At 45.2% G+C, this 18,349-nt stretch overlaps 1 protein-coding gene across 1 annotated transcript; it reads left to right on the top strand.

The window, feature by feature from the left end:
* Window positions 1-10,179: 10,179 nt before the first annotated feature.
* CNIH1 (cornichon family member 1) lies at window positions 10,180-17,448 on the top strand. The gene is made up of 5 exons (XM_066321535.1): window positions 10,180-10,299; window positions 11,536-11,604; window positions 15,063-15,175; window positions 15,609-15,752; window positions 16,528-17,448. Exons 1-5 carry the CDS (start codon window positions 10,219-10,221, stop codon window positions 16,553-16,555), a joined length of 435 nt encoding a protein of 144 aa, XP_066177632.1. The 5' UTR covers window positions 10,180-10,218; the 3' UTR covers window positions 16,556-17,448.
* Window positions 17,449-18,349: the final 901 nt, after the last annotated feature.

Below are 18,349 nucleotides of genomic sequence, written 5' to 3'. Positions count from 1 at the left end.
AGGGAACTGCTGTGCTCTGCTGCTTTGCACCTTTGCCACAGACCTCCCACCACCTCCAGATGAGGTGCAAGACAATGTGGGGCTCAGTGTCAGCCTGGAATGTCACATAAACTTCCCTGTTCCATCTCTCCCACAAGGCTCCTGGCAGAACCCAGAGCTGTGGAATACAATACAGCGTTCAGGTGCCCCCTGAACAGTGTCAGAGTAGCTGTCAAGGAGACCCCAAAGCTTGAAAGAGACAGAGGAACTTAGTACTTCTACCTTCCAAAGGTTATTGGCTTGTGTCTTTCCTGCCCGAGAGACCACTGCCTTAATTTGATCTAAGCCCTCTTTAGCTGCTTTCTTGCTGTTTCATCCTGTCACGATCTTTGAAGACTTTGATTCCTCTATTGTTGAAAAAACCTGCCAAGTATAATCCAAGGAACTCAGCTGCAGTACCTGACATAGATTGTTTCTGCCAACACTGAAGAACTGCATTAATAGGCCACAGATTAGACATGACAGAAATAAACCCTTTTGCTCTCAGGTGAGAGAACTCCATGAAGGAGAAAATGCACAGCTGCTTCAGCACATCTGGCTCCTGAATCACATCTCAGTCACTGAAAGGCAAAATCTGTTGCCAAAAGCTTGAAGAAGAAGAAGCTGTTGTGAGAGAGGAATGGTGTTCTGTAGAGGGAGTTAAGCCCAGGGAGGCTGTGGAGCCTGACCATGGTCGACACACCTTCCCCTGGAGAGAAAGCAGCCCCTAGGCTTCAGGGCTGTGGTAAGCCCCCTGGGGAGGAAACCTTAGGAGGCTGCTATCTCCCAAAGTGATAAGGTGTGTTCCTCCCCCATAAAGCTTATCAGTACCAGATTAATTGATTGTACCCCATTGGTTCTTTCCCTCCTTCCTCCCATTTACCCCAGTTAATTGTTCTGATTTTGATCCTTCCCCTGGTTGATCCATTTCTCAATCCCTAACCAGCTTGGCCAAGTTGTGTAACCCCCTCCCTGCCTCCCCTGTATAAAAATCCCTGCTTTTTCTGGCTCTCTGGTCTTCTGTCCGCAGATCCCTCTGAAGAATAAAGCTCCTGGAGAAGTCCACCAGAAGGCTCCATCCCTTTCCTCCGTGTCACCCGAATCCTGCAACTTTCACCAAAGAGCTCAGTCACACCAGTGGCTTGCCTGTGCCTGTGCCGTTCTTTTCAGGACGCCTCCAAGGAACGTCACAGCACTCCTAACCACCTGTGCACAGCTGTGACAGTTCTCCAGAAAAGGAGAGGAAAGAAAGGAATAAATAGCTCTCCTATGGGAGGAGGTCACCTGTGGGGTCCTGTGGCATTCTCTGCTGGCCACTGAGCGTGCTTCACTAGGAAATGGGCAATAGTTTATTGGTACTGCCACATCACAGGCAGTAAAAGCAACAGGAAAATAAAGAGAATTGCCAAGAGATCCAGGGATGTGAAGTGAAGGACAGCTGCTTCCATTCAGGAAAGGTCACTGGATTATAATAGTTATGATGAAAAGGTCAATTGAGTGGTGATTAACATCAAAGCAAAAGAGGGAGTAGGAAACAAAATGGGAAACCTCTGCACAGCCAGACAAGCCAGCAGTGTACCTGCAGCCTGAGCATCTCACAGCTGGTGCTTTCCCTTCCAGGTGTGTGAAGAGACAGCTTGCCTAGGGCTGGGAGTTTGCTAATGAGATCCTGTGGCTTGGCAGGGTGTCTGGGAATAATACGGAGGAGAGCTGTAGTTTGTTCTGGAGGAGCTGAAAGAGGAATCATAGGATGGTTTGGGTTGGAAGGGACCTTAAATACTATCCAATTCCACTCCTGCCATGGCAGGGACACCTTCCACTATCGCAGGCTGCTCCAAGCCCCATCTAACCTGGCCTTGGACACTTCCAGGGATGGAAGCTGGGGCAGTCACTGTCTTGAGTGTGACAGTGTGAGTAGGCCTGTGCCTACTGTTCTACAGGTTGTGGGATTGACTGGAATACAAGCTGGCTCCCCCAAGCTCCTCACAGGTGAATTTCCTGCAGTTTCCTGTTTAGGTGTAGGCGAGGATAGAAAGCCAAGCACAGGTGGGTGAGATTCTGATACGATGCCACTGAGAGGCAGAACAGATACTGAGCAACCTTGAGAGGGAGGGCTGGTGGGGCAATGGGAAGGACATGAGGTGCTCTGTGGATGTGAGAATGGCTGGAATTTGTTCAGCTGCACACCTGTATGGCAGGAGTGAGGATTTAAGGTTGGTCTCACCCCTTGGAGCAAAACTGAAGATGTGGCAGGTGAATCATCCCCTGCACTTGTTAGTTGGCACAGTTGTGTCAGCTGCAGTTTTGGTGATGTACTACAAGGTCTAAAGAAATTAAGCTCAGCTTCCTGTGGGAAAGCCCGCACAGAGTAGTTTATAAATGCTGGAGATTTGGCTTCTACGTGTGTAACTCCAGTTTGGTTACATTCTCTGCAGGGGCTTCCCTTAGGGCAGGTAACTGCTTCTCTCTGGCAGCAGAGGGAGAGCTGTGGAGATGATGTCATTTGTTCACACCTCCTCCAGAAGGGAACTGAGTCTAGGGAATTGGTCCTGTGTGCTGAGCTGGCCTTGAGGCTGCTCTTGGCACACAGTTGAAATGATAACTGCTGGGGAAGAGAGAATTTTTCTGGGTTCTGAGAGGCAGCCCTGTGGTCTTGAACAGCAGTCTTGAACTGCCAAATATGTAGGTGTATAAGTTCCTACAGTACAGCAGTGAAAAAGAGTTGTAGTTCTCCAAATACGTATCTGGGATCAACATCACGGAGAACTGGCATTACTCTCTCTGGGCTGCAGAGTAAGGGAGGACACTGGTTTGGTTTGTGCTGTGTTCTGGCACAGGAAATGTCAATTCCAGCATTGTGTTAATAAATACAGTTCTGAAGTACAAGGACCCCTGGCTTTAGCTTTTGACTTTTCCAATTAATACACATTTGTATCTGACAGGTTTCTATATTGAAATGTTGAGCATAAGGCTGAGCAATTGCATACTTCAAGTTTTCTATTAACACTCAATTTTCATTTTGTGAGAAGCAGCAAAGGGTGAAATACCAAACAGTAAATATTCTCTGGTGGTGGTTAGGACACTGCTGGCATGTCATCAGCCTGTTACAGTGAGTCCACAGAGGCCACCAAGTTGATCAGAGGGATAGGACATCTCTGCTGTAAGGAAAGATAGAGAGAATTGGGATTATTCAGCCTGGAGAAGAGAAGGCTTCCAGCACCTGAAAGGACCCTAAAAGAAAGATGGAAAGAGAATATTTACAGGGGCCTGGAGTACCAGGACAAGGGGGAATGGCTTCAAACTGAAAGAGTAGGTTTAGATTGAATATCTGAAAAAAAGGTTTGACTTTAGGAAAAAAGTGAGGGTGGTGAGGCAGTGGCACAGATTATCCAGAGAAGCTGTGTATTTCCCATCCCTGAAGGTGTTTAAGGCCAGATTGGACAGGACTTGGAACAACCTGTGACAGTGAAAGGTGTCCCTGCCTATAGCAGGAGCATTGGAACCAGATGATCTTTAAGGTCCCTTCCAAACCCAAACCATTCTGGGATTCCATGATTCTAAGTTCACATCAGTGTAAACTTGGGCACCGTTCCCTTCCCAGCTCTTGCAGGCTTTTTTCCACGTCTGCTGCTCCTTTGGGTGCTGTTAAGATGCCATGATCCTGCGTGGATAACAGGCTGTCCAATGCAGTGTGTATGTGCAGCATCCTGTGCAGCCTCACCACGCTCTGTCCAACTCCTTGTCTTTTCTCTAGCCATGAAGTGAAGGGGATGATTTTGATGCATTGCATAGATGTGGTTAATCAGAGTGGCCCATTGTGTCCCACCACGGGGGCATTGTCTCCACTGGACTGTCCTGTCGTGTTTCATTCCTTCAGGCACTGCAAACACGCTTTGGGTTAACCCTGTTCACCTCTGGAGCAACATGAGGTGTCTCCTACAGAATGTGATGGAGCTGGGCTGAAACTCCCCTGACAGCTCTCCCAGCTCCTCAGCAGGGGACAGAGGGGAGACAGGAGCAATTATCATCCAGAGGGACTCTGAATGCAGAACAGATGTAAACACTGGGAAAACAGCACGTCTGTCTTTCACGGCAAATTTACTTCTGTGACGGGGAAGTCCTGTTCGGGCTGTTTGAAAGGCGCACACTGTCACCCCTATTTCTGCTGTTCCATGCCATGAGCCTTATGAATGGGCTCTCTTCCCTTTCCTGGAGCCCTTGGCTCAGCAATTAATATAATGCACCCTTGAAATCCCTGTGTCAAGCAGCAGCTGGTGTTGTCACCTCATTTCTGTGGAAAATGGGAAGACAGCAGAAGAAAATGGGGCAGAAAATCAGTTGAAAGGGGCACCAGCTATCTTGTACTTTCACTGAGCCTTAGAGAATGGAAGCAGAGCAAAAATCAGGGGTTATTGTCCCTGTGAGGCTGAAGAAGGAACAAGAGATCTAGCATTTCTTTAAAATAATGTCTAATTTTAAATATCCAGTGTTGGAAAATGCTGCTGGATAATTGGAAGGAGAATGTGTCTGCCTTGCTCACAACTGCAGTGTGCCTGGCCATCTGCTCTGCCAGCAACAAATCCTGGATTGATCTGTGAATGTGATTAATTCAGGGAGGACAGTGGGATCAAGGGATCAGCCAGAGACAATATTTATACCCTACCTCCAACTGTGAATGTGCAATTGTTTGGTTCAGGAGTACAAAACAAATTGTATAGCTGTATTACTGGGAGAATAGAAAAACAGAAGCATCCCCTCAACAGCTGTTCTTTCCTTGGATGGCCCCATTCCAGGATCTGTAAGTACAGTTTAATACAAGCCCCCTTTCCCTGTCTGGGAGGTGAACAAAGCTGTTCTCATCTACAGAGAACTTCTGCATCTTTAGTGTTGCTGCCTCATTCCTGTGGTTTAGTCCAAAAATCTTGGAGGTACTGGCTCTGTGCCCTCATCCACGCGGCCTGTGGATGTGGAGTGTGAGTCAGCCACTCCACCCAGCTCCCCGTGCCTGAGGTTACTGGTGGGAGAACTGCTGCAGATACAGCCAGAGCAGAGCTGGACTTAAATTATCAAGAACAACTAGTGAGGTGGATTTCTAGCACTGGTACAGCTTTGAGCTGATCTGATAATATGGATGTAGCTGGAGAGATCAAAAGCAAGATTTGTGAAGGAATTTGGATGTGGATGGAGGCTTTTGAAATCCTATTTAGTGTGATTTAAGTGTGTAAATACACACTGGGCCTGAAGATGCCATATTAAAGGCCACAAGGGATGTCTGCAAGAGAACAGGAAGACCAAAGTCAGATGCCTCCACAGCTTATTTTTTTTGATACAAAGCTGAAGTTCTGTGTATCTTGCCTGCTTTTGGGCAGAAACAATAAGGATGTTAATCCCTGGAAGTGTTCTAGGCCAGGCTGCATGAAGCTTGGAGCAACCTGGTCTAGTGGAGGGTCTCTCTGCCCATGGCAGGGGCTGGAACTGGACGATTTTAAGGTTCCTTCCTTCCAACCCAAGCCATTCTGGGATTCTAAGAGCTAAGGACTAAGGGTGACATTTTTGGAGTCACCACTGCTACAGCTAGGCTAATGCAAAATGTTTTGGAAAATGCCCCTCTTTGTTGATGAGCAGCCAAATCCTGAAATGCATTATAATTATTTTTTTAAATACAATTCTTCCTTCATCATGCTCTGAATTGTGTGGAAAGCCATTAACAGGAGCTCTACCCAGTATGAGAAAAACAAACCCTGTTATTATGAGGACAGGTTGAGTTTTCAGTATTTATCCTATTAAATGAAAACTGTTGCCATCTGACTGTGAATGTTGGAGGGATTGAGGCCACGGGTGGATTCTGTAATGAGTCGTGGTGAGATGCCTGGCAGCACTGGTGTTCTGAAATTGGGTTTTAAATGTGATTGTTTCTCTCAAGACTGGCTTTCATGTGCAGTGGAATTTATAATGTTAATTTGTTTGTGTGATCACTACTAAATGGGAGAGACTAAGCAGGGATTTTGGAGGTGAGTTAATCAGTGCAATAAGAAAGGTATTTTCCAGCGTGGGAGTTGGGGCACTTGCAAGTGGGATCTGTTTATCCTGCTGATCAAAGACTGAACCAATGTCTGTTAGTGGGTAAACGGGGTAAGTGGGTGAGAAGTTTTGCGGTCTGGTTGCTCATGATGTGTATTTACAGGTGTGCAGGAAGGTGACCTTGGCTGGACTCCATTAGAAACACTCTGAGAGTCTCTGCTAAATTCACAGAATCCCAGAATGGTTTGGGTTGGAAGGGACCTTAAAGCTCATCTCATTCTACCCCCTGCCATGGGCAGGGACACCTTCCACTATCCCAGGCTGTTCCAAGCCCTGTCCAACCGGCCTGGAACACTTCCAGGGATCCTCTATGCCAGGGCCTCACCTCTCTCACAGGTAGATAAATTAAATTAGATTGTAGATAAATATTCAGATTTTCCTCTTCTGAAAACTCAGTCAGCCAAGTCTATTAAAGTCAGCGGGATTTTTATTACCAAGTTCAATAGTATTAGATTTCTCCTTGATATCTATAACTGAAATGACAATTTTTAATGTTGAAGGATGTGGTTATCCTGTGCATAATTCCGAGAAATTGCTCCATAATCTTTCCTCACAGTTCTCTGCCAAAATCTTCCTCATGAACAGCCTGTAACACACTGAATTATGACTGATTATATGGCTATTTTCTGAAAAGGACAAGTACAAGAGAGAGGGATTTGAGATGAAGTGAACAGACATTGACATTTTCCCTGGGGATTCCAATCAGGATTAAACTCAGTATGTCCAGACTAACGGGAAAGTGCATTAAGATCTGTGGGCCATCTCCAGAGCTCCTTTGTGGCTTCCTGACATTGTTTACAAAGTTTAATCAGAGAAGATAGTAATTGTTTGATTTGAGATACCAAATGGATGTGAAATGAGAATTGATTAGACCCTTTTCTACAGAATTTGTTTTTCATTTCCTTTTGTGTTATCTTAAACAAAAAAATCTATGATACAAGAAATCCTTCAGTGCAGAAATCTTTGTGCAAGATTACAGCTCCCTTCTGCTTCTCCTGACAGGATAATTGCAGTTTAATGGTATGCCATCACCCGAGGGAATAAAACACTGCATTCCTTGAGGCAGAAGCAAGATTAATTGCAAATGCAAGTATGTGGCTGACACACCTTTTTACTTCTGATACTGCACATCCCTGTTGTACAGCATTTTTATGTATAAGAAATCATCAAATACAGAAGTATTTACATTGAATGGATCAAACTGCAGTGGAAAACCAGCATTCCCTAGCCCTAAGATACAACAGGATCTCTGCACACATCCTCTGTTTCTCCGTATCTGTTACCTCCCACAGCTCTTCTTAGGCAAACTGGCCTCCTGGATGGCTTTGGAAAAGCCTGACCCAGGGAGTTTGAATGCTGGACATCAAGTTTTCCAGCACAGTCCAATCCAATGTCTGTGGGAATAAGTGTGCCTGTGCAGCTCAAGGGTACTCCAAATAAGAAATAAACAATTTGCTAATAAATAAGGCTAAAGAAGCATCAAGTGATATGAAGAAAGCTATGTTGTTGCAGAAGGATTGCAGAAATTGTTGTTTCTGGCTCTTGAGGAGCAAGGGATGAGGAATGGTTGGAGGGTGGCTGTGATGGACTGTCAGTCAGGGCCTCTCTTCCTAACCCATCCTGTCACCCTGAGCTGGAAGGAAACCACAGCAGGCTCTGCCCTTACTGATGTTCTTCCTGCCTAGAGGTCTTCTTGTCTATCTTACTTGCAAGGCAATGGGAAAGCTCCTGGGAGAGAGTTGGAAATGGCTCAGAGCAGCTGCCTGGGCTGCAGTACCCACTCCACACTCTCCTGGCCTTGTGTTGTCTTACCTTCTTATTAATCTCCGAGTCACAGAATCATAGACTGGTTTGGGTTAGAAGAGTCCTCAAACTCCATCTTGTTCCAACCCTCTGCCCTAGGCAGGGACACCTTCCACTAGAACAGGTTGTTCAGGGCTTACCTTCACTGAAGTTTATTTTAAAATTTGTTTTCTGGGTTTCACATAGAAGTTTTGTGGGCCGTCATGACACCACAGCTGTTTTATTTGGAGTAGTTTGTGGATGAGATGAGTGATTTTATACTGGAACATCAACTTTATCTTTGCAACAGCTGATATCCTAAAGACAGCTCATTTGCTAGAGTTTTTCCTGTATTTTGGTAAAGGAAATAAAGTTTCTGCTCATCTCTCATTGTGACACTCCATTAATTGTGTATAAAGCTTTCCAGCAGATAACACCGGAAAATATTATTTGGTTTGGCAGCTGTTGGTTTTATGGAAATTATCCCTCACTCTGCTCTGGAGGAAATGATTGCAGCAATGTCACCCCAGCTTGCCTTTTACTGCAAGGTGTCACTGCTTAAACTGAAACAACTTTTACATAACCTTTTGAAAGGACAGTGGGGTGATCTTCTCCTTCAACTGTTTTCTCATCTTGCTGTTTCCTTTGGGCAAGCTCCAAGCTGTATTGATTTGGGATTGTATAACCAGCCTTTCCTTCCCCAGGGTTCACACAGCACAGCCTTTTCCAGCATTTCTTCCTAAATTTTCCATCTCCCTTTTCTCCAGATGTAGATTGTGCTGAGCAGGGAATCTTACATGGTCAGGTAGGGATAGGACACGGGGGAACGGATGTAAACTAAAAGAAGGAAGATTTAAGATGAGGTACTAAGGAAGAAATTCTTCCCTTTGAGGGTGGTGAGGCTCTGGCATGAGTTGCACAGAAAAAGCTGTGGCTGCCCTATCCCTGGAAGTATTGAAGGCCTGGTTGGAGTGGTGTAGTGGAAGATCTACCTGCCCATGGCACTGGGTTGAAAATCAATGATTTTTAAGTTCCCTTTCAACACAAACTCCTGAAAAAGCTGGCAGTCAATGGCTTGGGCAGGTTTACCCTAGGCTGGGCTAATAACTGGCTGGATGGCTGGGCCCAAAGAGTGGTGGGGAATGGTGCTGCACACTGGTGGTGTCCCCCAGGGATTAGTGTTGGGCCCAGTCATGTTTAATTTCTTTATTGATGATATGGCTGAGGAGATTGAGTGTAGTATTAACAAATTTGCGGACAATGCCAAGTTGTGTGGGAATATGAATGTGCTGGAGGGCAGGAAGGCCCTGTAGGAGGTCCTGGACAGGCTGGATTGATAGGCTGAGATGGATAGTCTGAGGCTGAGTAAGACCACGTGTCAGGTCCTGCACTTGGGTCACAACAACCAAATGGAGTGTTCCAGGCTGGGTCAGAGATTCTAGAAAGTAGGAAAGGACCTGAGAGTGCTGCTTGACAGCGGCTGGACATGAGCCCAGGTTTGCCCAGGTGGGCAAGAGGCCAGTGACCCTTGGCCTGTGTCAGCAATAGTGTGGCAGCAGGACCAGAGCACTGATCGTCCCTCTGTGCTGGGCACTGGTGAGGCCACCAAGTGCTGTGCTGGGCTTTTCAATTCAGGAAGCCCAGCATTGAGGGGCTGGAGCATGTTCAGGGCAGGGAACGGAGCTGGGGAAGGGTCTGGAGCACCGGGAGAGGCTGAGGGAGCTGGGAAAGGGGCTGAGCCTGGAGAAAAGGAGGCTCAGGGGGGACCTTTTGGCTCTGCACAACTCCCTGACAGGAGGGGACAGCTGGTGAGGATCAGGCTCTGCTCCCAGGGAACAGGGACAGGACAAGGAGAAATGGCATCATAATGCCTCAGGGGAGGTTTGGATTGGATATTAGGGAAAATTTGCCCATAGAAAGGGTAGTCACTTATTGGGAAAAGGCTGCCCAGGGGTTCTGGAGTTCCCATCCCTCGAGGTGTTCAAGGAATGACTGGAAATGACAGTCAGTGCTCTGGTCTATTGAGAGGGTGGTGACAGTCTCAGGTTGGAGTCGATGATCTTGGATGTCTTTTCCAAACTCAGTGACCCTGTGACTCTGTGATTCCACGATTCTACGCCAACCCCGTCTCACACGGCGCTCCGTAAAGCGCGATCGCACTCTCTCCTCCCACGCTTTAAGGTGAAAAAGTCGAGAGGTTTTTTTTGTTCCATCCCCTCACACCCCCCGTCGCAATGGCGGCGGCGGGCGGGCCGGCAGGGGGCGCTGCGGGCGCGGCCATGGCGGCTGCGCGGCGGCTGCTGAGGCGCCCGGCAGCCCCCGCGCGGCCCCGCCGCCATGGCCTTCACGTTCGCCGCCTTCTGCTACATGTTGGCGCTGCTGCTCACGGCCGCCCTCATCTTCTTCGCCATCTGGCATGTGAGTACTGGCACCGTGGAGGGGGGACTGCCCGGGGAACGGCCCCGGAGAGCCCTCAGGGCGTCCACGGACCGCCGCCGAGGGAGCGGGGGAACCGCATCCGGAACCGCCCTCGGAGCGGGAATCGGCCTCTGCGGATAAAATGGGTTTTTATACGGGCATGGAGTGGTAGGACAAGGGGCAGTAGCTTCCCGCTGGCAGAAGGCAGGGTTAGATGAAATATTAGGAAGGAATTCTTTGTGAAGGTGGTGAAGCCCTGGCACACGGTGCCCAGAGAAGCTGTGGCTGCCCCTGGATCCCTGGAAGTGTCCAAGGCCAGGCTGGATGGGGCTTGGAGCAGCCTGGGATAGTGGAAGGTGTCCCTGCCCAGGGCAGGGGGTGGAATTGGATAATATTTGAGATCCTTTCCAGCCGAAACCATTCCATGATTCTGTGCTTTGCTCCTCGAGCGTGGCACAGGGAGAGCAGCCAACGTGACACTGCTTGAGATGAGATGTTCTGAGGGAGGATGTGATGCTTGGCAGGACATTTGTTGTGTACAAGTGCCTTGTGCCTTTTGTACTTAAGATGCATCTTTGTCTTTATTTTTATATTTTCATGTCAAGAAAAAGACTGGTGTACACTTTTTTTTCTTTTTTTTTTTTTTTTTTTTTTTTTTTTTTTTTTTTTTTTTTAATGGATGCACCTTTTGGAGGCATAATCTGCTCTATGTGATCCTCCTTTGGCAGGGAAGTTGGACTAGATGGCATCCAGAGGTCTCTTCCCAGTCCTTACAGTTCTGTAATTCTGGGATGTTTGTGGGCTCAGCATTTACTTTGACAATGAGGAAAAATATCTTTCGGTTTTTAAGCTTGCTCTTGCTTCTTCTGGATTAAGGAATGCCATGCCAGGTTCCTGCTAGCCACCAAGAGTGTTCTGGGTGAGGTTTAGGGTCTGCACAGTGAGCAGGGTTGAAAACTGATGAAGGGGGATGTAGGAAATTCATGGCGGCTGGGAAGATAAAAAATTGGAGAACAGTCAGAGGCTTTTGATGGCATTTATCTGATAAAACAACTGCTTTTGTATTTGTAAAACCTCTTCCACATCTGTCTTACCTGTGAGTTGATGTAGGAAGAGCTTAGGTGAAATTTAACTGAGAGCAAAGGTAGCAGTTCTGTGCCAAAATGCTCCTTTTAATGGATAAAATACACAATTGCTCCTGAGGAATTAAAACTCCCTCATTTTTTCCCCCTCTAGATTATAGCATTTGATGAACTGAAGACTGATTACAAGAACCCCATAGACCAGTGTAATACACTCAATCCTGTAAGTAGCACAGTAAACATCTTGTTTTGCTAAATAAATATGTGTAAAGTGCTTATTTTTGGTGTTATCTTGATGCAATCAGCCTGGGCAGTAGAATTGCATCTGGGTTGAAAAGCCCTCGCTGTTGGTAGAAGTTCTAGGGAAATTCTTTGTCTAATTCTTTACTTTCAAGCTGAATATTCTGACTGTTATTAATCTGATGGTGATCTTGTCAGCTGTCATACTAACATTCTTTCAATCTGCTTTCCACATTTTCGGCACAAAGACAGTTGAAAAGGTCAAAAAGATTAAAAGAGTCAAAATTGCATTAAAGGTGTGTACTGCTTTTCAGTTTCATGTTTTTGAACTTCCCTTTCATTTTGTTAGGAACATTCGTAATACTATTTAGCTGTTTTGTTTAGTCTGCCTGTTCATCTGCTTGTTATTTGTTCATTGGGGTTTATAACAACCTCATGGATTTCCATATTTTGTGCGAAACCAATTCTGCTTGCTTACCCAGCAATGTGGGGAAAACTGTTACATGCCTTTTAGGTGTCAGAAAATAACTTCAGGCATAAATAAATTGTGTCCTTCAAGCCAGATTTACTGAATTCAGATTAGAGGAGAATACTTGGGGAGGGGAGAGTTAAGCATTGACCAAGTCAATTCTGATCTTTTTTTTTGAGGATTTAGGTGAGTAGAAGATGATAGTTGCTCTCCTCACTTCTGTGTTCTGTGTTCCAGGATCAGGGGTGTGTCCCAGTGTCCTCTCTTGGATGCAACTCTGACCCTCCTTGGCTTAGGAAAAGAATTTGAGGCAAACTGTTTGCCTGCATCTCTTATGGGCCAGCAGCATCAGGGAGGCTTGTTAAAGAACACAGAGGATCCTGCAGCATCTTGTGCATTTCTTATGGCTTTTCCTTTGTGTGTGCCCAGGCTGAGGGAGGATCCAAGGGCAGCACAGCAGTGTGGCCTGAACTGTAGCTTTAGTGTGTTTTAAGTAAAATATGCAACAAAAAATAAATTTACTGTAATTGTGGGGAGGGAAGAATGTGTTATATGTACAGCACACAAATTAAAGTGACTATTTCAGTGTGAGGAGGGGAGGAGGAGAGGAGGTTTGCTGCTAGGAGAGCTGTGCATCTAACAGTTTCCCTTGCTTGGTCTGTTCCAGTCATCTCTGCTGCAGTGTGGGAGAGGCCAACTCTCATTACATTGATGCATTATGACCTTACTGCAACCTTTGTAGTGTAAAAATGTGCATGTTTGACCAAATATTAACCTTCTGCTGCCCCACGTGCATGGAGTGTCCTTTACATGGCAGCTTGGCGAACTGAAAGTCTGAAATAGCTTCATATTTGCTGCTCCTGTGGAAGCAGATCTGTCCCCAGGCTCTTGAGGGGATCTGGTACATGAGGCTGGACAAACACATGGGCGTGTTGTTCTCCTGTACAAAGAACCAAAGATCCTGGTAGGAATTGAGGCATCTCAGTGGGAAGATTAGCCTAAAATAGTAACTCCTTAGTACACTGCTGATTCCTTCTCTTCCCTGCTCCTGTTATAGTCGTGTCTTTTCTCAGCAACCAGATCCATCCTCCCTCACTTCTGTGATAAATATGGTAGGATCTGATGTAATTCATTTTTCTTTAGAACAGGCAGGGAGGATCAAGTGGGGGAGATTGGAAAGAGGCAGGTATTCTGGTGTGGGAGTAGGGTTTAATAAACAAGAGAAAAGGAAAACATATTTTGAGATGTGTAGGTAAATAAATACAGATTTCTCAGGCATGGTGAATCTGTCTGAGCAGGCTGCCAAATACATCCTGTGTTTGATTGGGTGGTTGTTGTTCTGCTGTAAATAATTGCCATGTGTGAATGGTAAGTATGCAAAGAGGGATCTGGATGAAAATATTTACTTGAAACATTTTGTGTACAACAGCTGAATTTTGGTGGTGTTGATGCAAGTTTGCTTTGTTTGATATTCTTCACTTAGAGAATTAGGATGCTGTAGCAAAGTAGATGGATGAGCATATTTGTTGGTAGCTTTTAGATTTCTTGGAAGATATTTTGGGGTTTTAAAAGAAGAAAAAGGTTAGAAACCACTGAAACCTTGGTGTAATACCATCCGATGTTAATCCTATAGCATAAAAAGAGGACAGAATGTGTTGTGTATATACATGCACACACACGTAGACAATTTAAACTTCTGGGTAAAAATGGGATGTTTTCCATGAGAAGTTTTACTGGGCCTGAGTTGAGAAGGCAGAAGCTTTACAGATCTGCTGCTTCTTCTCTGGAGCCAGGCTGGGAGAGCTGGGGGTGTTCACCTGGAGAGAAGGTTCCAGGTAGACCTAAGAGCCCTTACCAAGGTCTAAAGGGGCTCCAGGAGAGCCGGAGAGGGGCTGGGGATGGAGGGACAGGACACAGGGAATGGCTTCCCACTGTCAGAGAGGAGGGATAGGTGGGATACTGGGAGAGAATTCTTCATAATGAGAGTGGTGAAGCCCTGGCACAGGGTGCCCAGAGAAGCTGTGGCTGCCCCTGGATCCCTGGAAGTGTCCAAGGCCAGGTTGGATGGGGCTTGGAGCAGCCTGGGATGGTGGAACTGGATTGGCTTTAAGGTCTCTCCCAACCCAAACCAGTCTGATTTGTGTGATTCCTTCTGAACCTGGTAATAAAGCAGTAAATAGCAACACTTTGAGGTGACTTGTATAAAACTTAACTCCTGTGTTGGATGTGAAATTTTGCAGCTCTTTGCATGTGTTTACTCTCTGTACCCCTCTCCATGTTGTACCTATTAACGACACTAATCTATGCAGCATTCCATGCTTCCTGTGACTCCATAGTACCTGGTACTGAGCTCTGTGGGCTTCTGCTGGAAGCATGATGCTGTAAAGCATGCACAGTGGGAACCTGTGAGGGAGAACTGCCCCGATTCCCCCCAAATGGTCTGTGCAGAGTAGCTGCTCTGTGCAGACCTGTGTGTGCCACCATGTCACTGCTGGTTTGGTTGGGTAAAGCTCTGCCTGAGGTGTTACATTTTGGGAATAATTCGACTTTGAAAAGTTCTGGATCTGTGAAGACCAAAACAAAGCTGTAAAACAGGAAAACACAAACATCTTTTTGCCTGTAAACCATTCTGCAGAGCATGTTTCCTACTGATATTTCTCTGTTGCATGAGCAGAAATATCTCAGTGACCTCTTCTGAGTGTCACACATAAAGTGTGGAATCTGTTAATTCAATAGAAGCAATAAAAAATACTGATCTGACCATTAAATCTTACAAATTTTTCTCCTTGGTTTATGAAAATCATGTGAAAACAGCAAGGCACATAGTGCTGGTTGCTGCTTTCACGTTCCACAGTCTTGTTAGTGTTGGTTTTAAATAATATTTTTAAGCAATTGTGTGCCTCCAAAGTAGCTGAAATGCCATGTTTTGCTCTGTGTAATCGAAACTTCTAACTCACATTTTTCTTTTCCAGCTTGTACTTCCAGAGTATCTCATCCATGCATTCTTCTGTGTCATGTTTCTCTGTGCAGCAGAGTGGCTCACACTGGGTCTCAATATGCCCTTGTTGGCTTATCATATTTGGAGGTAATTTTGGCAAGTCTGTTATGCTCAGTGAATTGTTACTCATTCTCCTGTTGCTGTCTTCCTGTCCAGTGGTCTGTGTCTTGGGAAAACCCAGATGCTTTCTGGGAAAGTTTAGGGTCATGGCTGTAAGATAAGAACCATCCCCTGACTTTCTCAGATGTTTTTATTTTTTATTCTCTTGTGCTGTGCCAGAATTGAGTTGCATGTGTTAAAGTCGCTGACATATCAGAGTTGCACTGAGAATTCCCAGTGTGGAATGCCAGTGGAAGTGGCAATTCCATTCTCCTCTCCCATTCTGTGAGATGTGGGAATTGAATTGCTTCTCTGTAAAGGGTGTTACTCTTTGTCTCAGTTGTGGTATTCCCTGGTGGGTGGGGGCAGGACCCACATTTCCTGTGGCTGTCACCCCACACCTGCCTGTGCCTCGTTGCAGGTACATGAGCAGACCCGTGATGAGCGGCCCGGGGCTCTACGATCCTACGACCATCATGAATGCAGATATTTTAGCCTATTGCCAGAAGGAAGGATGGTGCAAATTAGCATTTTACCTTCTATCTTTTTTTTACTACCTATATGGGTAAGTTTTCCTCTTCAGTCTGAAGTTTTGGCTCAGTGCAGAGAGAAATACTGTTCATAGGAATATGTTCCTTCCTGTGCTGGAAAGGAGCCTGTGAGGGCTGGACAGGGACTTGGGCAAGTGTTTCTAGTGATAGGACACATGGGAATGGCTTCCCACTGCCAGAGTTAGATGGTATATTGGGAAGGAATTGTTCCTTGTGAGGGTGGGGAGGCCATGGCACAGGGTGCCCAGAGAAGCTGTGACTGCCCCAGCCCTAGAAATGTTCCAGGCCAAGTTGGAGGGGACTTGGAGCAACCTGGCCTAGCCAAAGGTCTCCCATTGCAGGGGTCGGAATGAGACGATCTATAAGGTCCTTCCAACTCAAAACATGCTGGGAATCTGTATGATCAGCTCCAGTGCCAACTTGCCTGAAAATGAATCCACATTCACTGCTGATTCTGCTTTAAAACACAGATCCTAATTTGGTCAGAATTACTATTTTGAATCTCTGTTCCATGACTGTAGACTGAAAAGCTCCAAACTTTTCTTCTGTTAAGCATAATATAATAAGTCCCAGAGTATTTTAATTAAGAAACTGAAACATTGTTTTCAGAGGACAGTTTTTGATATAAATGTGATTTTGTTGAATTCAAAAGTAGAAGAGTTGTGTCAGATCTTCAGTCACAATCCATGTATCACACATGGACCTATTCCTTATAATATACACTGTTATAATGGAACGTGTAACACTAATCAAAATGATGCATCTTAATATTTGTATTTTCTTTTGCAGCATGATTTATGTTCTGGTGAGCTCTTAAGAAGACATTCAGCAAGCTTTGTTCCAGTTATGTGCATGCAAAAGCAACAAAAAAACATCGATTCTTTACAACAAGAACCTCTGGCCAAGATTAAATCCGGAACCTGATGTTCACAATTGAGTTAGAAAACAATGACTCCCCTATTTTTAAAATATTTCCACATTTTATACTTGTGGAAAGACTGTTTTCTTATATTTTACTGGGATGCTGAAATTAATGAATTATGTGTAAATTAATATAAAGATGACTGGGGTTTGAAAAGTTTTGACTTTGCACTCCACAAGGAACAGCCATAACCTTTGAGTAGGTATTGGTTACTACTAGCCTTAGTACTCTAGGGATTTCCTGTAGGATGGGCTTTGTAGTGGCTCACTTGGACTTGTGTATCCCACTCTTTACTCTAAATCAGCCCTAGCTCCAAGTGCTTGGGAACTACTGCAATGCTCTATGTATTGCCCATAGGTGACATTGGTCTTAGGACATTTATTCATGGACACAAATGCAAAAATAGTTCTATATTGGTTTTTTTTTTAATTACTATTATCTGGTTAATCTTCCCCCTGTATGTGCATGGTCCAGAGCCTTCTGTATCTTCTCCAAACATTAACCCTGCTTTAATCTCCAGCCTGTGTCACTGTGGTGGGAGAAGCTGAATTGTCCATGAAGGAATTAATTTAAATGTGGTTTTTTGTTTTTCTTTTAATGTCTGTGCGGTCTAATTAACAAATGGACAAACCTCCAACGTTTATCAAGTCCAATGATGAAAACACTTTTGGGTTTAAGAGTAGTAAATACTACAGACTTTTCCAAGCAGAAAGTGAGATTGTGAAACTGCCCTGCTGTTCCTTAGTGCAATAAATGATAATAAAAAACAAATCTCAAATTTAGAAACACTTCTTTTTATGTGGTGCCTTTTGTTTTGTTTTTAAATTCAACAGATCCTCACTGTGTTAATCAGTTGTTTTACAGTGGATAATTGCATTCCCTTTAAAAATAGAACATGGAATCTTAATTACCTCTGGAAAAGGGAAGCCCTGATTTCCTGCTTTTTTTCCTGAAGTTAAATAGCAGATGGGCAGGGGAAGATGTTTCAGATAAATATTGGATTGTAAATTCTGACTGTAAACAGCTGCCTAATTTACAAGTAATAATTAGAGATCTTTTTAATTTACCTGTGCTGGAGAACAACGCAGAGTTTCCCCGTTCTAGTAAAACTTTTTTTTTGCATAAACTGTGTGTGTGTTCACTTTGGGTCTCTTGGGTGTTAGGGGCAATAGAAGTTGGATGAATGGCTGCACTGGGTTCCTCCTGAAGTCCAGATATTCCAGCAGGTGTGTGTGGGGCAGTGGCAATGGCTGGGGAAGGGAATATGAAACAGGGCAGATGTTGAGTACCCGCCTGAAGAGTGAGAAATTTGGAATTTTGTGTTACAGGTGTCCTGAGTGGGCTTTGGCACTTAAAGCTCTGAATGGCATTTCTGCCATCAGCTCAGTTGCTTTTTGAGCACTTTTGTAGCCTGGTCTGAAAGATCACAGAATCGCAGAGCGGTTTGTGTTGGAAGAGACATTAAATTAAAACCCATCTCATTCCAACCCCTGCTGGGGCTGGGACACCTTCCCCAGTCCAGGTTGCTCCATGCCCCATCCACTCTGTCCTTGGACACTTGCAGGGATGGGGCAGCCACAGCATCTCTGGGCAATCCTGACAATGAGTTCTGCTATGGAGTTGCTGTGTGTGAAAAATAGGTATTTAGTTCTGCCAGACTTCACCTAGTGACCCTATACTTATTTTTTA

Source organism: Sylvia atricapilla, chromosome 6 (assembly GCF_009819655.1).
Source record: "Sylvia atricapilla isolate bSylAtr1 chromosome 6, bSylAtr1.pri, whole genome shotgun sequence".
NCBI classification, from domain to species: domain Eukaryota; kingdom Metazoa; phylum Chordata; class Aves; order Passeriformes; family Sylviidae; genus Sylvia; species Sylvia atricapilla.
The sequence above is the reverse complement of the archived record's forward strand: the minus strand, read 5'-3'. Positions and strand labels throughout refer to the sequence as shown.

What these genes read in the sequence shown, in the direction of transcription:
- CNIH1 (XM_066321535.1), top strand. Translation starts at nt 10,219, where the DNA reads ATGGCCTTCACGTTCGCCGCCTTCTGCTACATGTTGGCGCTGCTGCTC. An exon ending in TCTTCTTCGCCATCTGGCAT is followed by an intron (nt 10,300 to 11,535) that starts GTGAGTACTGGC and finishes TTCCCCCTCTAG; the next exon opens with ATTATAGCATTTGATGAACT. An exon ending in AGTGTAATACACTCAATCCT is followed by an intron (nt 11,605 to 15,062) that starts GTAAGTAGCACA and finishes TTTCTTTTCCAG; the next exon opens with CTTGTACTTCCAGAGTATCT.